Below are 18,925 nucleotides of genomic sequence, written 5' to 3'. Positions count from 1 at the left end.
AGATGGTGTCATTCGTCAGAGAAAGATAAACATCTTGTCCCTGAATTTACTGTATTTACCGACTGTTTCAACATTGCCAGTGGAGCATGTAGATTTGTGATTTCCTGTGAAACGTCTCTGACTGAACACGCTTGCTGAATTTGTCAGCAAATAAACATTGAGACATGAATGTTTGTGAGAGAGCTGCTCTCATTACTATCCTACATCTCAATCTTTTCATGCACTCACAGATTTGGTGTTTCTTCATGAATATGGAGCCGCCCTTATCACCCCCATCCCCCGCCTCCAGCGCTGGTCGCACCCCAGCTTCACCCCTCTCTAGCCCCCTGCTGGGTGAGCCCTGGCTGGGTTAGTGAAGATGGAAGGGCCCCCCTCTGAGGGCCAAGGCTCTGACAGCTTGTGAAGGGCCTGCGTCGGTCAGCCAGGCTCAGCCAGCAGCCCTTATCAGACACACAACCCTTCCCCCAGTCTGTGGAAACTGTGGTGTAGGCAATATGCACATGCACACAAACACACACACACACACACATACACTCATGGATGGTGCATACCAAGTAGGGCCTTGAGATCCCCCAGCCAGCCAGTCAGCCAAACCTCAGCAGCTGGAGAGGTTAAAACCCCCTCACGTATCAAAGAGGAAGCGCAGCAGGAGGATGGAGGGAGGGAGAGAGGAATGGGAGAAAAAAGAGAAGAGAAAGTATATCTTCATGTTCGCCGGGATGTCTGCTTCACCGTCAATTCCCCCTGCGGCTGTCATTGGGAAGGTTAGAAGGGGAGATAGTGGAACTCAGCTTGGCCAGGGAAAGAGAGGGGCAAGTATAGAGGCATTTCAATGGAGGGTGAAAATGATGCGGCTAGTACTCCATATAGTGGATTTTTAGTTGTGTGTGTGTGTGTGTGCACTTGTTTCATTGATCCAGACAGGGTTTGTTCTGTTTTTCTTCCATGAAAGTAGCAGCCATCCACTCATAGTATCTTTTTTTGGTGCTTTACTTGCCAAGTCTTGTTCAAACTCTTCTTTGTGCCTCCATTAAGTGTAGATAGATTATACAGCTATAGAGTGAGTTTTTATTTTAAATCCTGGTTGTAGGACTGTTCAATGCTGTGAAATATTCATCAAGCATACAGTACATTCAATTCCAGTCATTGAAGCTTTAACATACAGATATATAATTCCATACTTTTTCCAATTCATATGAATGAAAAGCCTCCTGTCCTTTACAGAACTAGCCATTAATTTCAAAATACAGTTAAATTGAAAAATAAATGAATGCATGTCAATGCACTGATCTTAATTCCTTTAAATAGTTTTTTGACGGTTCGGGCCACTCAGGCCAAACAGACGTATTCACACTTTCACGGCTTATTGAACTCTCAATGTCCTTGCACTCACATCTATTCTTTGTGTTTATTTTTTATTATCACCATCTTTGTCTGTATTTGTGAGGCACAGTGTAATCTGCAAGAGTAGCCTGCATCAGCCCTGTATCATTTGAATAGGTGTGAATATGTTAATCCCCACCTTAGTCGATACTGAATTGACTGGAGCAGCTCTGCAGGCAACGCGAGCTCTACACGATCCTGTCGACAGCAAGGCTTTGATGCTGCCGTGCTGTAATGATAGTAATTCAAACAACATGATAATGGAGGGATAAACAGACAAATGATATCATACACCAAACAGGTCTTAGAAAGAGCATAAAGAGAGTGAGGAAGGTAGGGGGAGAGAGAGAGAGAGATGTTAGGAATTCATCGGCTGCACTGAAGTAATTTATATCCTCCCTTACAGAGACAGTAGCTTCAATGCACACATTTAGCCATGGCAATCTTCAGGGCAGATGACATGTTCCGTGTCTTTTTATTTATTAATTTTACACCGTGTCTCATTGTAGGAAACATGACTTCTCCCTGTAACCAGAGGCAATAGAGGAGAGAGCAGAGGGAGACAAACGACTCTATCATTCTCTCTGTCTCTCTAGGTCATGCTTCTCCAGCTAGCTCATGCTCATTCCCTTTGTTTAAAGTTCGGAGCGTGTGCCAGGCGTGCCCTTGCAAAGCCTCTGTGCGGAGGAATCCATTATGTTTGTATTTTGGCACGGGTGAAAGGATTTCGGAGGAACCATGATGACTTTATAAACAGTTATAGTTCATTTGTTTAGAGATGCCAGTAGGCTTTCATTTTACAGTATCATATCAACATCTTTTGCCGCGGCTGAGTGCAAGAATTCCCTCTCTTGCATCCGTACACTGTAGCTGTGAAAGCATTCTGTATCAATAATGAGAACGTGAACTGTGAATACTTAGTCAAGCTTATTTGTCTAGACACTGATGGAGTCTGAGTGAAGTGGGAATAACCAGTTGCTTTACAGTTACTTATTTAAAACGAAGATTGCCATGCACAACACTTTGCCCTAGTGACTCTGAGCTATTGATGGCACAGACACACACACAAACACACACTATTGACTCTACCCTCTCAACTCTGCTGTTCTGAACTCCTCTTTGTTTGTGTGGGAAGCTGCATTTACATAAGAGGCTTATGTCAGCCGCCACATAGTTTCCCTCCTTATTTCAATGAAAAACAAAAAGGGACAAAAGCTATTGTCTTGTTAAGTGATGAATTTTTGGATTTCTCCAAACTAGTTTGTGCTGTTTCTGAGGTGGTTAGGGGGTTGTGGGGATGTTGAGGCCATGCAATGATTTTTTTTATTTTTTTTTAAGGGGGTTGGGGTTCGGTATCACAAAAATGAGAAACAGATAAATGCTGGAGCTGACAGCTGTGGGGTTTATGATATGGTGCTTTGTTTATGTAAATTAAGAGCAACAATATGACCTTGCTTTGATGAGTGATTGACGGAAAGAGAGTGGATGAGAGATGCAGCAGTGATCTTTGGGTTTTTTCGCCTCATTGACATCAGACTTCACATGTGAATGTGTGCATGCTAACAAAGACACACGTTTGGTAACACTAAACAGTAATCAGATACAGTTTCTCCAAACAAGCTGCTCTCTCAACACATGCCGAGACATTTGTTTATTGGCTTTCTTTTCACCAAAATACAGAATTGTTGTTCCGTAAGACAGTATATGTATCCATATGTTCCTTTGCCTTTGTGTTTTTCTGACTGTGTTTCCTCCGTGTTGTACAGTATTTTTCATGGTATCTGGGGGCTTCAGAGCTACATCAGCTCCGGTTTCATCGGTTTTGGACCACTGAAGCACATAGTTGCTGTTCTTTGTGACTTCCTCTTTTTGCTGCAGGCTTTTCTTCTTTCTTCTCTTGTGGAGCGTCTTTCTGTGAGCGCATGTGAAACTGTAGATAGATGAATGTAGCGATGGAAAAGCTGACGGTAGAGGTGAGAGAGGACTGGAAAGGTTGAAGAGGTCAGAAGAATCTGAAAAAGACGAGATCTGCTGTCTCGTCCCACTGAAGGGTATAACTGCTTTTGTGCAAAGCGATTTCAGTGTATGAATAGACTTTAATCTTAGCCGTTTGAAAAATCAAAGGCAAAGCTTTCACTTACATGTCCGGAAGTGGCCGCACATTTGAACAACTGAATGTTTCTTAAAATAAAATCGAATTCTAAACATTTCAGAGGCTTGTGACATATTAGCACACACCCATTTAATAGTTGAGCTATCTGCATGCTTACCATACGCATTAAGAAACTCTAGCATAACCAATCAGCTTTACTACGCCTCTTTAGCTGTTCTGATTATGTTAACCCTATGTTATCTAATGTTTATCTTCTCTGTGACGCGCAAAACATTTATGTTTCTCTTTTTTTCCCTTCTTTCCTCTGTTGCAACTGTCAGCAAGCAATGGAGGACCTTCTGGAGGATGAGGATGAGGACTTTGACAAAGATGACAAGGTAATTATGTCTTCTGTCAGAGTTACATTTACACAAACACATGCACCAAACACACTGCCTCAGGGGGGGCTGACACTGCTTCATACATCGAAAACACAAACAGACGGACAAAATGAGTCCATCTTCCCCTCCCATCTCCTCCCCAGTACAGTTATTCTTGGTGCCTGAGGCACAAACACATGGACTGTGGTTGTACAGCCTTCTAAACTTTGAAAATGTCCTCTGTAGGCATACACATGGCACATTTCTCACCTTTCCTCGATGTGGTTTGCTTTGCTTTTGGGATTTTATTGCAGTTCGGTACGCTATTCTTATTTTTCTCTGAGTGTAACACTTTGTCGAATTCACGCCTGTAACACGTTTCTGCCTCAGTCCTGCTTCCTGAGAACATGCACGCATATAAAGTGCTTAGTTAGCTATTTAGGTCCATTCACCGCTCATTTATGTCCCAGTAAAACAGCATCTGGGCTTGTCCAGACACTATCAGGTAACAACAGGTGGCTGCTTTACTGCCTCCGCTCGTTTACACTGTAGGAACAGCTCCTGAAACAAATGCCACTGGAAAGCATACAGTACCATGTCAGTGTTCCACTTGGGAATTGTAATTGAAATGGCACAGCTTTTTATCCAACCTCTGTGTTCATTGGTGTTTGGCAAGGCACAGTTGGGATGGAAACTGTTTTGTGGTTGCAGCTCAAAGTCTGATGAGAGTGGAGCCGTGGTAAACAGGAGCAGAATCATAACGTGAGCTTTTAAGTGAGGTCCAAACTTCTCACTTTGAAAACAGTGAGCTTCCTCGACTGAATCATCTGGATTCTGAATTTACTTAAACTGATACTTGATGCCTTACAGCCACACTCCAGCAATAGAAAGGTTAGGAGGCTAAGATGTGGTAAATTGCACGGTCTGTTTTGGTAATCTTTTTGGAGGAAAACTCTGGCTGTTTGCTATGGTAATTGTAAAGGCCTTTGACCATGCAATTTGATATCTGAAAATGATTTGCCTCTGGACACTGTATGCTGAATTTACTTATGTAGCTGCCGCTCTGCTACACCCTCTCAAATATTTGAAGGGTCACAAGTGCAAGCCTTTAACAAAAGAGTTAAAAAAGCACATTTATGGTGCAGATGGTCAAATAGTCAGCCCATCAGTAAGGCAGTCAGGCAATCAGTCAGATGGGCGATGAGCACACAGTGATATGTGAGCAGTACATCCTCTACAGTGATTCAGAAGCAAACTCTCATAGCTGTGAAGTTCTGAGGCTGAGACATGTGTGTGTGTGTGTGTGTGTGTGTGTGTGTTTGGGAGGGACTGAAGATATGCAGCAGACAACCTTGAACCTTCTTTTTTACCCCTTATTTAGTCTGCCCTCCATCAGTGCATTTCCTTCCTCCTCTCTGGGGAAAAAAAAAAAAAAAAATAGAGGCATTTGAAAAGTTGCAGATTATATGAAATACATTTGGACTTTCATATTGAAATGAGGTGCAGCAGCAGCTTCTGCGGCCTCTGTCAGATTTGGTGCCAAACTGATTATTCCACATAACAGGGCCTGCTCTCTGTGCTCACACAGGGCTGGGACGCTGGATAGCACAGCCGCCACAAAGGCTACAATTTACCAACTCTGGCTTCATACATTTTGATCTATTGCTCCTCTCGACTGTTAGCATTTCATTTGAGCCGTGGGGAAGTTGAAAAGGGGGCATTTTTCTTTTTTCTTCGCCTACATGTCTCTCCCCACCCACTCTCCTTCTACGATTCCTTCAGTCGCCCCTTCCCTGCCTTTTTATTTTCTTTCATTCTTACACATACCCCCTCTTTCTTTCTCTTCCCTTTGCCCTCTCACCAACCTGGTTAAGTGCTGAACAAATGGAGATTCTCGGCTTAACAAAATTCTCTTTTGCATTGGATATAAAGTATTTTACATGAGGTACAGATTTAGATTGTATGCGTGAGTATGAAGGACAGGTCCAAGAGAAACCTTTTTTAATGGCACAGCCCTATAGTGGAGGGAGAAGTAGAGAGAGAGAGAGAGCAGCAGAGAGAGAAACGAGGGGGGGGGGGATTAATAAATATGCCAAGGCCTCATTTTAATTGAACTTGAAGCATATGTTGCAAGTATGTACAATCTGTCCCAGATGTTTACTCCAGCCATGTGCACAACTCTTCCCAGTGCAACACAAGGCAGCTATTAGCTGGATAACCTTTGCTCCAGAGGCTAAATGGGGTATTACATGTCCAAAAAGTAGAGCACCTGTTTTTCATTGCATAGAGGACCCCTTGCAGGCTTTTTGCTTTGGATCACCACATGTGTTTCAACTTAACAGATTGTTGGGCCGACGTGAAAAGTGTCTTTCTTGTGAGCAAGCACTGATATTAGTCACTTAATCTCAATGAAAGTCCCGCATCCAGGCTAATTGATGGGGACGGCTCAGTTGTTTAAACCAAGCAGGCAGCCTCATGAATGGTGAAAGATTGTGAGATGTGAACTAATTTTTTTATTTCCTCTCCCCCTACCGCTCCACAGTTTGCATGTGTGTTTACTGACCTTCAACATGGAATTTTGCCTTCTATTAGACGTGCATTCTGCCTCTATCCTTTATACTTACCTTTTAATAAAACTAATCTTTGCACATGTTTCCATGCTTTCCCAGTACACAACATTTATTATTGAGCCTTAAAGCTATTGAAAATGTACAAAGAGAAATAACCAATGTTGTATTTAACATGAAGTGATGTTGGCATTTCCAATAAATCACTTTTTTCATTGATTCAGTTTCTTGCAGGTTTACAGGTTACAGTGAGACAGTTAGATTTCATGTCTGAGAATAATTAACAGAATACTCCCAGGCTGAGTTTGAATCATTCAATCTATCTTTTTGTAATATCACCTGAACAAATAATTGCTGAATATTATCCGAAATTTAGCACCATGACAATTGTTTGATGTGTTTTGGAAATGATTATGAAAGGTTGTTTTCATTCAGACAGCAACAGACATTTTATTATGCTAGACTTTTAATGCACAATGTGTATTTCATGAAATTAACTTGAGCCACTTCAGGAATTAGTTCAATGTTTTAAGACTTTTGTTTAGTATCTTCTAGCAAAGCTGGAAGTAACGTCATGAGCCTGGGATGGAGTGTGAAACAGAAAACAGCTTCTCATGGCTTTATTTACAGACTACTAGCTGCAGTTGCTTGAGCGAGCAGTGTAGCCTGTGATGTCTCCTCTCACCTGCAGGCTCACTGTCCAGAGCCGAGACAATCACCTTTAGGCTCTGCATGGGTATGAGTGCTTGTGCTGGTAAATGCCTTTGTGTGTCTGTGTAAGCGTCTCAGTTGTGTGTGTGTGTGTGTGTGTGTGTGTGTGTGTGTGCGCGCGCAGTTGCGCAGCTGCCTTCCAAGGGAGGGAGTGGGGGCTAGGAAAAAGGAGAGAGGGACAGAGAGAGAGACAGACTGAAGGAGTGAGGAGATTACCCTCACACGGTTGACTGGTCACTGAAGCGCTCGTGCTCCGCTCAGCTAGGCTCCACTAGCCTCAGGAGGACCTGACACAGATAAGATACACACTGCAATCATGTACTGCTCACGGGCTTACTGCTTGGTGCGCTCCCTCTCTTTTCTAACTCTATGTCTATCTATCTATATTACACAAACCACATTCCTCTCCTGTTTGCTCATTTTCTCCCTCTCATGAGCAAAGTATTTGACAAATTAGAGAACTACAACCAGTCCCAGCTTATTCACAGTAGTCTTACAATGATGTACTCCTTTTGATAATACTATTTGCAACACAGTAACACTGCAGTACACTTTATGATAACAGTATATAGTAATAACAGTTCTAACAGGGTATAATGTCAGAGAATTCCCACCCAATTAGTGATCCAAAAAGTTTCCAAAAAGTTAGATGCATGGCTCTTCCGTCATTTTTTAGAGTGCAATGCAAATGCTGCACTGGGTTTATAAAACAGAGCATACACGAGCTTTCCATCCTCCATTTCTCCTGCCACACAGCTGTCTTGCCGCACCCTACTATCTCTTTATCCTTTTCTCATCTATAGTGCCGAGACAGCCGTTCAACCTTTGCTGCTTTGCCTGTAGACATGACTTCTACGCATACATGTGCACACACACAAACCCAACCAACCGTGTGCATGTGTGTGATCATAAATGGTTATCTAGGAAGCATATAACTCCCGGTGTGTTTTCCAATACATATTGAGTTCTTAACCTGCGGGCCTCACAGCAATTCTAAGTGACTTATTCTAACCTATAGAATCACTTATTTTCTGTCTGTACGTCTCTTGTCCTCCTCATCGTCATTCTATAAGTAGCAGTCTCTTTCTTTGTGTATCAATAAACAAGTACCAAGGCTCCCTGCTCCATGTAATGTTAAATAAGCCATACACTTTGTGTCAGTGTGAATATATTTAAAACAGAGCAAGTTTTTTGACTTATCTCCAGATTGCACGTTTAGCTCTGCAGCACCTTTCTTAGCCCCGGCACTCCTCTCGATCTCAGTCTCGATCGCTCAGATAGTAACATGGCATAATGTAATTGGACTAAAGAGAGCAATGGGAATTATATCAATGCTGTGAAAAAAAGTGTGACTGAAAAGGTTGTTTCTTGCTAGGCTATTGAGATTGTAATGCAGTAGGGTTGTCCTCAGGTATCAGGGGGGTTTTTTTGCTCTTGAGAAGAATGGGAGAGAGAGAGAGACAGAGGGGAAGAGAAAAAAGTTTGAATGTCTGTGTTCTTCCCTTCCCGCCGCCTCTGAAGGATGAAAAGCGTCACGCAGTAAAAGATGCTTTGACTTTTCCGCTTCATTTTTCTTTCCATCTCACAGTCTGATTTTTTTTCCCCCCGTTGTTCAGCAGAGACGCTGGTAGGAACTGCATTTTAATCATGTTTTGCTAATAGAGGGAGGAATGAAAACAAAAAGGAGGGTGAAAGAGGCATGGCGGGGTATTGTCTCTCTATGCAAAATACATTGCGTTGTTTATTTGTTTTTCCTTTTTGTCACACACATACATCAGGTGGATCATCTTTTATTATCTCTATTCCCCCAAGATGCATATCTCCCTCTTTGTCTTTTGCTTTCTCTCATTTCTCCTTCGTTCGCTGACTCTTTGCTATTCTTTCTACAATTCTACTTTAACTTCGGCCTTTGTTATTTAAATGCAATTTTGTTTTTTTGCACTCTGTTTTCTTTCTAGCTTGGACAGTACACCGTAACATTAACATAGTTCACAGCATACGCGTTGTTAATGCAAAGTTTAAAGACTTGCTTCTCTGAGCTGTTCAAATGGACCCAAAAATGTGAGCCTTTCATTGATCAATATATTTACTTTGAAGTCCAAACAAAGGTGAGTACCAAGAAAGGACAACACTGTTTTCCATTGCAATGCTTTTTTATTACAGTCCCTAAAGTTCATAAGTTGAGAACAAAGTTATTCTTTCCGACAAACTGCAGCCTAGTTTTGGCTCATTGGCCAGAGCATCATTTATAAGGCGCCAGCTGTGAAACACCACATTCTTTCTTTAACTCTTTCACCCTTATTTCTTTGGGTTGTAAAGAGAACATTTCACTGTAATCTATCCACAAGGACCCTAAACCAGACCCATGGGAGGACAGCCGTGATAAAAACCATATCCTCGAGGATATGTTGGCTTCCTGGCACTTTGAGTGGATACGGGCGATGGTGGTAAGTGGGCATGTGTGTGGCTCTGGCACTGACTCCTGATAGTGTGTGTGTTGCTGTCTTCTGGGTTTCTTAGTTAGCTTGTCGTCTGTCTGGCGGCCTCTGTCTGCCGTCCTGTCGGGGTTTGTGTTAAGACCCCTTGTCCCCCTGTCCGCGTCTCAGTCAGCACCTATGCACTGCACGTTCAGCCCGCAACCCAAACCCCCCCACATGGCCTCAGCCTCTGCCTGCTCTTTAAGGTGATGGGGGAGCTAATGGGGCTCCAGCATGGAAGGCTGCTCCCGTCTTCTTGTGTGACTTGCCTGTAGCACTGTAAACGTGTCACACTGCAAGGTGACAGCTGTAGAGTGTAGTGCAACAGAGTGTTAACTGTGTTTTGCTTGTGGGACTTTTGACTCTTGGGTACTAAAAGGTGACATTAGGAGTGACTAGAGTGTAATTGTACTTGCTTTAGATGTAGTCTGTGCAGAGAGAGGGGCCATAAGGGAATGAAAGCCTCTCCTATTTAGAATTTTTGTTTTGGAAAGCACTAATTAGATTCCTCTCACAAATAATGATTGTTTTCACACCTTATGACCCCTAAGTCACAAATAATAAGCACGTAACAAACTACTTTTCTCAGGAGTTCACAACCCCAAGTGGGTATGTGTGCACCAAGTTTCATTTGTGGGTGGTTGGGTGATGTGAATGCACTTGTGAGCGTTCTTTTCTTAAAAAGTTGCTGAAGAAACAGCAAAAACAATTTCATATTGCTGGAGCAAATCCCAATGCTCATTATGCCTAATGCAGCAACGTCGACTCCCCCAACTGTTATTGTTCTGAATCACATACACGCAAGCAGCTGAACCAACTGAACTTTCTGACTGATGAACTATGCATCAAAGGATTCCAATGAGCTCTGGTTGCTCTGTAGGTGAGGAGTTCTTGTGTGCTCTCATTCACCCAAAGTAACTCTCGACGTGACTCTCACCAAATAAGATGTGGAAGATGGCACACACTCAGCCCCCCTGGTCTCTCATTGGACAGAATGTGGAGCACAACACTTGACAGCAATGTCGTCTGAATTTGAAAGTCAGACATGTTAGAAGGCAGCCGCCACCTTTTCTTTTAACAAGAGTCATAAATCTGTAATGAGCACAGAGAGGATGCATATTTTATTTACTTTTTTGAAGATGTGATCCCCCTCACTTCACAGCGATGCACTCTCGCACTCGTCGTTTTTTTTTCCCCCCTTCCAAAACAAAGTTTAAAACAGTGGCTGTTACAGCTGTTCCTATTGCTTGAGTGTCTCTGAACCTGAATATATGATTAAAGGAGCGCCAAAGTTAGCGAGAGTTTTACAGAAAGAGGCGGTGAATGGAATGGAATTGAACTTACACACGTGTAGGATGAAATTTAATGATTAAAACAAATTGAAGTGTGGTGTTGTAAAAATTCTTAATTAAATAGAAAAGGCTCATGGAAATACATACCCTCCTTACAAAATCATAAAACCTGCCTTTTTTCCAAAAAACACGTGCACCTTTATTTTAGGGTCGGGGTTAGGAAACAAAGCAAATGTTTTCAAACGAACTCAGACCGGGGGACAGAGACAGACTAACAGATAGACAAACTGACAGATGGAGGGAGATGGGCGGGAGCAGCTAAACCAGGCCAACAGAGGACAAGAGTAATGTTGTCCCATTCATCACACATTGCCAGGCTAGATCCTGGGAAGGACAGGCAAAGGATAGTGCAGGAGCAGGGGAGCAGAGGTGAGGCAAAGTGGGGGGAGGATGTAGCAGGCTGGGGGTGCAGGGTAGGCGGGGGTCGGGTGGCGTTCAGCAGGAGGCGAGGAAGGGAAAGTGATCAAGTGCAGAAGTTTTTGGAGCGCTGGCCATTTATGTGTGTGGGTGTGCGCCCGACCTTGAGTCTGATGGAGTGGTTGGTGTGGTGGAGGTGATGAGAGGCCCCCAGGGGTGATGGGTAAAGATGATCAGTGGCAAACAACCTCCTGCCACCCAGACACATTAGACACACACACACACACACACACACACACACGTTGTAACAACAGAAACCTTTCTCTTTAGGAGAGGAGACAGAGGTCAAACTGAAAATAAGTCAGCATCACCTCTAACTCTTTCTTCTATTCCCTTTTTTCTCTCTTTTAAACCCCCATTCCCGTGTTTTTTACATGTGTAAATTTCTCCTTGCTGTGGGACTAGTCTGGTTGAAGAGACTGATGAGTACTCAGGACCATTGTTTCTGTCTGTACCACCTTGAGCTGACAGTCCTAACTGGAGTTTGAATTTGGCTATTAAGAGGCAGCCCTCAATGTGCTATATGTCGTTTACACCGTAGACTGTATATAAACATGGACTTGGTCTGAGTGACATCACTTATTGGTTTCTGAAGGGCTGTTTTGGATGCCTGTCCATGGCAGTTGCAATATTAGAAATGCTGACTATCAGACTTTTGGTCCAAAAAAAATTACAGGCAAAGAAGCCTTAAGCCACCTGACAAACCATTAAGGTGCTGCCGATTGCAGTCAGATCGGTCATGCCCCTAATTATGCATCACCCGTATCATTCTAAGAATCAAGACCTAAAGCCTAAGGGAGCAGGACGCCCTTTTACATCTCAATTGTTGCCTTTTTGTATGTGAGCTGCTTGATGAGGGACATAAAGACGTGCAGCGCATCTCAACACCCTAGTTAAACAAATATTTATGTGCTTATGATGTAAAGAGAGGGAGGGGAAATAGAGATGTATTCCCCACATTTGCTCATGGATTAGTTGTTGTGTATGAAATAAATTATTTATTCAAACTGCAACATTGAAAAAAGAAGGAACATCTGCTTCTTTCATGTGGCTCTGGATTGTTGCCAGATTGCATGGTGGCATTCGAGGCCAGTCGCAGGGCCTTTGTCTCGTCTTGTTGTCATTTCCTGACAGAGATGAGATGATCTTCTAGGCCACTGGATTCCCAAGTTTTCTATCCCCCCCACCCACCCTAAAAGTCTCTCTTAAGTTAACTCCCAGTGGGTCAAATCTGTGACTCATGGCTCCCCAGTGGAGTAGGTTATACTTAAAATAGACACAGACGACTTATTAGTTTTAATTTTAAGGGCAATTATTGGCTTACATAGTTTGCCTCTGTCTTCATAAAGTAGCAAAGTACTAATATGGTCAATACACGAGGCTCTGTATTGTATTTTTCTGGCTACACATTTTTCGACACATAAAGAGATACTGTTGGAACAACTCAGCAATGCAAATAATTAATGATCACATGTTTTCATAAAAATGAACAAATACACACTATGAGAATTTTTCTATACACTTATACTCCTGATAGATTTTTGTATACAGTATGTATTACAGTAACTTAACATTGTAAACCATATATGGAACCTACTCAATAGACTGAACTAATTAACCAGTAAAACATGCAATCTTAACTAATTTGTTTCTATTGCACTTTTCCATGTTTAACTGGTTTGTGACTTGGCAAAGCATTGCACATCAGATATGCAGTATATCCTAGTCTATAGAGTATTTATACTTCTGTCATTCCTAATTCCTGCACAGACTTAGTTCATTAAATATGTGTCACCCCTAAAGCATTCCTCAACAATCTCAACTTCTCAATGTTTCTCTTTTCTTTTTCTTCGGATGGAAACGGGAGGAAGGCTGACTCCCTCTACAGTTACAAAACCAACAAGAGCGCTTTCAGATGCCCTCTGGGAGCCACATATTAGCATCCTGTCACGTTTTATGTGACAGTTCAATTTTTACTGTGCCGTCAGAGGGAGAGAAACAACAAGAACAACAAAGAAAAACAGGTGCAATTTTAGCACAGCAGCAATGAACAGCAGCTACTTGTGGTTCAGACTTATTTCACTGTGTGATGGGTATATACTGTATGCTGCTACATTATATCGGTTAGGTTTGCCATTTTTACGTCATAAATCAGCAACGGGAACAACATGATCTGAGGTTAAAACAGTCTCAGATGGCTCTCCTTATTTCCACCCAGTAAATATAGGACAGATATTTGAGTCCATCGTTATAGGCTGAGTCCTCAGTGACCTCTCTCTTGTTTAGCTCTAGGCCTTGGGTCAGTGAGGAACAAATTGTCTTTGCTAAGTTTACAACTGCACACTTTGCACTTTTGCTTTTAAACGTACTCTACCATGGTGCTTTATCTCTGAAAGAGAAGTGGAGCAGTCGAGTACACAGGCATTGTGCATCTTTCCTTTGTTAAATATTTAATCAAGTGTTTCAAGGAGTTTACCACATTTGTTTACCTCAATTTACCAGCACGCGCAGTGTGGCTAGCCTAACATGGCTGTGTCTTTGTATGTGTGTGAGGGAGTGTGTGTGTGTCCCTGGGCGCTCTCTGGTGTTACTGAGGGTTGTCTCTCCTTAACGCATGCAAACAACTCACATCACTTTAACGAGCCTTCCCCGTCGCTGCTTCCCCTGATGGAAGCGCTCCCATGATGCAGCCTGCACAAAAAACTTGCACTAAGGGTGGCTCAATGCTGAATTGATTGGTGCTTGGCAAAGATTTCATATCCCAATGCAAGCATCCAAACAATGATGCAAACTTTGGACATAACCCAAAAATAAATATATTTCTTTCAGCCCCAAAGAAGCAATTAAAACAAATCTCTGACAACAAAGAAAAAGACTAAAAAATATTTCAACTTGATGAGAGGTAATTGATGTCAAAGACTCTCTTCTTTACATCCAGAACATTCTCAGTGCACTTTTTTTTATTTATGAAACAGTAATATGCAGTATGCATATTTTAGATAACTTACCTGACTAACATTAACTATTAGATGTCAGCATAATGTATTACAGATTAACCTGCAGTTGTGATTAACAACATGATGCTAAATTCATTAGGCAGGCTTCTCACGTGATCTGTCTGACTGATTCAAGCCATGCTGCATCATCCTTCAGAGAATTATTGTCAGAGCTGTTGGATTTGTAACATGATTTTAGTGCAACACGTCTGTGTACAGGAGCCAATAGAAAGGGGAGGCCTCACATATTTTATTTAATTAGCTGTGCCTTTAAGTCTCCAAACAGAAAAAGTCGTATAGAAATACTGTTGAATTTGTCACAATATCATAGAAAGCATCACAAAACTGAGTCCTTGATTGAACCTAATACACCAGTGATGGATCCACTCATGAGGATGAGTGAATGTGAGAGCTACCTCCTGGTTGAAATATTTCAACATTTCGTTAAATATCACTCTCAAAAGAAAGCTCTATTTAACCTTGACTGTGAGGCGCTCCCCTCCTCATCTCTCTGTTTCGGTTCTCTCTCTTTCAGTGATGACATTGCAGACTCAAACAAACTTGTTCAGTGCAGAAAGAAACTGCGTTTAAAAGTCGAGGGCCCTCATCGTTTAATCTGTGCTGGAATATAATATCGTTTGCAGAGTCAAACAGCAAGACCAGGTGTGCAGATCAACCTTATCTAATAGCTGCAGGGTGTGTGTGTGTGTAGTGGTGTGCATATTAGGTTGCGTTATAAGAACAGGTTGCCTGGCTCCATATGTGCACAGTGTGCAGGGAAGCTGGGAAAACAAGGTTCTCCGTGGCCCTCTGTGTTATTCCTACCTCCTGCCTCCCCACGCCGTGTTTGAAGACAGGAAATAAGAGTCAGACCGCAGTCCGAGGGGCATGTGGCAATGGTTTATACCCTGATGACCTCTGACCTATCCTCTCCACCCCCGCCTGGTCTCTCACACCACTCCCCTGGCCCTCAAACACTCTCCCCTGAGTCCGGGATCCAAAAAAAAAAAAAAAAAAAAAAACCTGACCCAGCCTGGCTCGGCTCGGCCCAGCCTAACCCAGCACGGCACAATAGGCCCTGCGTTGAGAGATTTGTTTGAGCGAGAAATGAAAAACAGATGGACTCTGAGAAGAGGAAGAGAGAGAAGGGAGGAAAGAAAGGGAGTCTTGTAAAATATTTGCGAAGAAAAATAACCCAGGGACACTGTCTAATTATATCTATTTGTCTTGTGTGGTTTTGCTGGGGAGGCCATGTGGTCTCCCTGGCTGCTCCATGGTTCATTTTTCACATTATCTGATCCTGGATGGAAAGTCAAAAGAAGAGGTTGGGTTTGGGGGGGCTTGTTGGGTGTTTTGGGTCTCACTGGGAGGGTTATGGTGAGGTGGGGGGGACCTCAAAATGTGGTAAAGGCCTTTGGGGTCCGTCAGGTTTCATGTCTTTGACTCCTTCCCTGTTATCTTTGGTTTTAATGACGAGGATTACTTCTCTTAGTTTAACAATGTACATCCATCTTCATCAATAACACAGCCATTGCTTTACATACTGCTTCTGTAACTCCCAAAAACACTTAATGGCCATGAAGCTTTGGGCCATTCTCCCAAGGTTACTCTCAAAGTTTTCTAACAAAAGCTTAACGTTTTTTTTTCTGTTTTGCTGTTTATTAACAAATCCCTCAAAGAGCTCTAGAATTTCTTTTCTCAAGCTTTATAAAATTCTGGATTTTTCTTCGCTAAATAAAAGGTTTTTTGTCTTGCAAGGATGGTTTATTTTATTACTTAGTCACACATCAGTCTGGTAACATCCTTTAAAGAACAACATCAAATTATATATAATTGAGCTCAAAAAAGACCTTTACTCTTCTCTGTGTGTTGGGCTTGGAACATAAAGATACTAAATGACATAATGAAAGTTTTCTTCCCTTCGCAGTTTGTAAACTGACCACTCATGAAAGTACCACCAGGCACTCTTGTAACCCTCACATACTGTAGATAGTGCACCTTCTTGTTATCTCCCCTTTTGTCTGCCGAGCATGCCCACCTTTCACATTCAGCCGCACACCAGTCTGCGTGTCAATGTCCTCACTAAGCCAAAGGCTCTCAATAGTCTCTGTCTCTTCGTTACGTCCACATCATTCGTGTCCCTGCCTGTCCGTCAGTCAGCAGGCAGCTCGTTGACTGTTGCATGACTTCTTAAATTCTTCACTTTGTTTCAGAAAGAGGACGGGTTTTTTGGCAGATTTTAGATTGCCCGTCTCGTCCGCCCCCCCCCCCCCCCCCCCCCCCCTCACAATGTTCTCAAGTTCTCAACCATCAAAAGTGAAGGATCTCTTCGTGGTGGGTGATGGTGTTAATAAGGATGATAATGATGTCATGGCTGGTGACATCATCACAGTGTGCAAGCCAGCAGAACAAAAGAGGGCTCTGCCCGGTCTTCCGAGCTGTCTTGGCAGTCGCAGAGAAAGAAAGAACGCCCAAAGATTGATGTATCCATTTGGCTTTGAGTTTAATTCTGCCTCTCTATTCACATATTCAAATTTTCCTGTGTGAGCTTTTGTAAGGAGGAAAACATTTTGATTTGTTCTGCCGACTTTATATCTCTATTACTCCCTGGAATGAAAGCGCTCCGTCAGTTCAAGCAGGATATCCGGTGATTTGGCTCCCCACACCAAATCTTTGACGCTATTTAAAATGTATTGTTTCCACAACGATGCCTGTGCCCAGCCTCTTCTTTCTCTGTCCTCTGTCTCTCTCTTCCTCTCTCCTCGCTCACTCTCTCGATCTCTTCTTCCCTCACCCTCACTTTATTCCTCCCTCGCCTACATCTCTATCTGTTCTCATGCAGGACTCGGAGAGAAAGGGTTTCATGAACAAGCTTTATGCCATTCAAGACGTGTGCATCAGCGTGCAGAATGCACTGGATGAAGTGGCCTCCTATGGCGAGAGGATAAAGAAGTGAGTCATAAGCCCACTCCTCGGCACCAGGCCCGCTCCACTCTGCTCTGCATGCCCCAGAGTTTCTTCTACTATACCAGGTTGCCCAAGCTTCCTCTTGTTAGCTTCGTTGAGTGGAACTCAGTGCTGCTTTGAGGAAATACACCATGAAAGTGCACAAACTACATATCTACTGTACACTACTTTATACACAGGAAACTTTACTCTCACATACAGTAGACATGTGAAAAGCAAAGTGATGGGAGGGAATTTTGTTTTGATATTATACTGTAGTAACAAAATAAAATGTGTGTTTCCTTACTTATTTAGTTAAACTGCTTTAAATTAAACTGAAACATCTGGGACCGGGGGTTTTTCTATACTGTAGAGATAATTTTACTGATTATATTATATACAGTAATTGTAATAACCATAGTCTATTTTACCCTGAAACAATGAGTTGTGAAACATTTTCTGAAGTTCTTTCCTTCTGCAAACTCTGGTGAGTATGATAAATAAGTCATGCCTGATTATCCTGATCAACTTGTTTGGTTTGAAATTGATTAAAAATCCCTCCTTTACTCATTTTCTTCTTTTTCAGTAAGTTAAGCTGGGCTGCACTTTGCCACGTTTCCTCATTTTTACAGTCCCTCTTTTGTTCTTCTCTTTTCAGCACATTTAACTGGACTGTGCCTTTTTTGAGCTGGCTGGCCATCGTGGCTCTCGGAGTGGCCACCATCCTCATCTATTTCATTCCTTTAAGATACATCGTGCTTGCCTGGGGTGAGTGATTCTCAAATGTGAGAAGATTGTTTAGATGCACTGAGTTTGGAAGAAATTATATTTAAAGGAATGCTTGAATTTAACAGAACATCTATGAAAACAAATGCAAGAACAGGTTAATTTACAGACATTTAGCATGCTGTCGAAATGTAGGTTTTACAATGTTTAAAGCATAAAAGCTTGAAGGACTGGTTCAACATGCAATATTTATGCCTACCTCTTTTTACCTTCTCCTCCCTTCCTGTCCCCTCCATTTCTCCCTCACTCTCTCTACAGGTGTTAATAAGTTCACCAAAAAGCTCCGAGACCCTTACACTATTGATAACAACGAGCTGCTAGATTTTCTGTCCAGAGTGCCGTCAGATGTACAAGTGGTGGGTGAACTCTACACTTTCATCTTTGTTTCATCTTTTTCTATCTTTTTGACAACACATCTGTCAGTTGTAGACATGGGCAAGGGTTAGGTGTCCTTTTATGATCTCATCTTTTTTCTCTTTTCTTTCATTCGTTCTCCCTGTCAGACTTTTTGCCCCTGTCTTTTTTTCCTCCTCATATGAACTAACTATCCGCTGATTAGGCCTTTCAAAGTTGCGTCTGTGATTTCCTATTAAAAGCTCCCTTGTCTAATTCAATTTCCACTTACATAACTGAGGCTGTGTAACAAGATAACAATGTGAATTGAGTTTAATGCCCAGCTTATAACTAGGTTGATTTGTCTCCATACACATGCAAACAGGCTGTAACAGTTAGCTGTTGTTTCCCAGCTATGCTAGTAATTGAAACAGAGTGTCAACCAACACTTAACCAGCCTCATGCGGTTTTGCTTCTACATTAAC

At 42.4% G+C, this 18,925-nt stretch overlaps 1 protein-coding gene across 5 annotated transcripts in view; it reads left to right on the top strand.

The window, feature by feature from the left end:
- Nucleotides 1-18,925, top strand: part of mctp1a (multiple C2 domains, transmembrane 1a) — a 119,932-nt gene that overhangs the window by 92,399 nt on the left and 8,608 nt on the right. For 4 of the 5 annotated variants that reach the window (XM_079337691.1, XM_079337690.1, XM_079337693.1 and 1 more), the window contains 5 exons: nucleotides 3,817-3,873; nucleotides 9,482-9,580; nucleotides 17,218-17,327; nucleotides 17,980-18,089; nucleotides 18,366-18,463. In XM_079337691.1, coding sequence (XP_079193817.1) covers nucleotides 3,817-3,873; nucleotides 9,482-9,580; nucleotides 17,218-17,327; nucleotides 17,980-18,089; nucleotides 18,366-18,463 — 474 coding nt within the window. The remainder of the gene's footprint in view (nucleotides 1-3,816; nucleotides 3,874-9,481; nucleotides 9,581-17,217; nucleotides 17,328-17,979; nucleotides 18,090-18,365; nucleotides 18,464-18,925) is intronic. The other variant, XM_079337692.1, reaches the window with a different exon arrangement.

This window comes from Symphodus melops (genome assembly GCF_947650265.1).
Source record: "Symphodus melops genome assembly, chromosome: 1".
NCBI classification, from domain to species: domain Eukaryota; kingdom Metazoa; phylum Chordata; class Actinopteri; order Labriformes; family Labridae; genus Symphodus; species Symphodus melops.
Note: the sequence above shows the minus strand (reverse complement) of the source record. Positions and strands in the feature narration are given on the sequence as shown.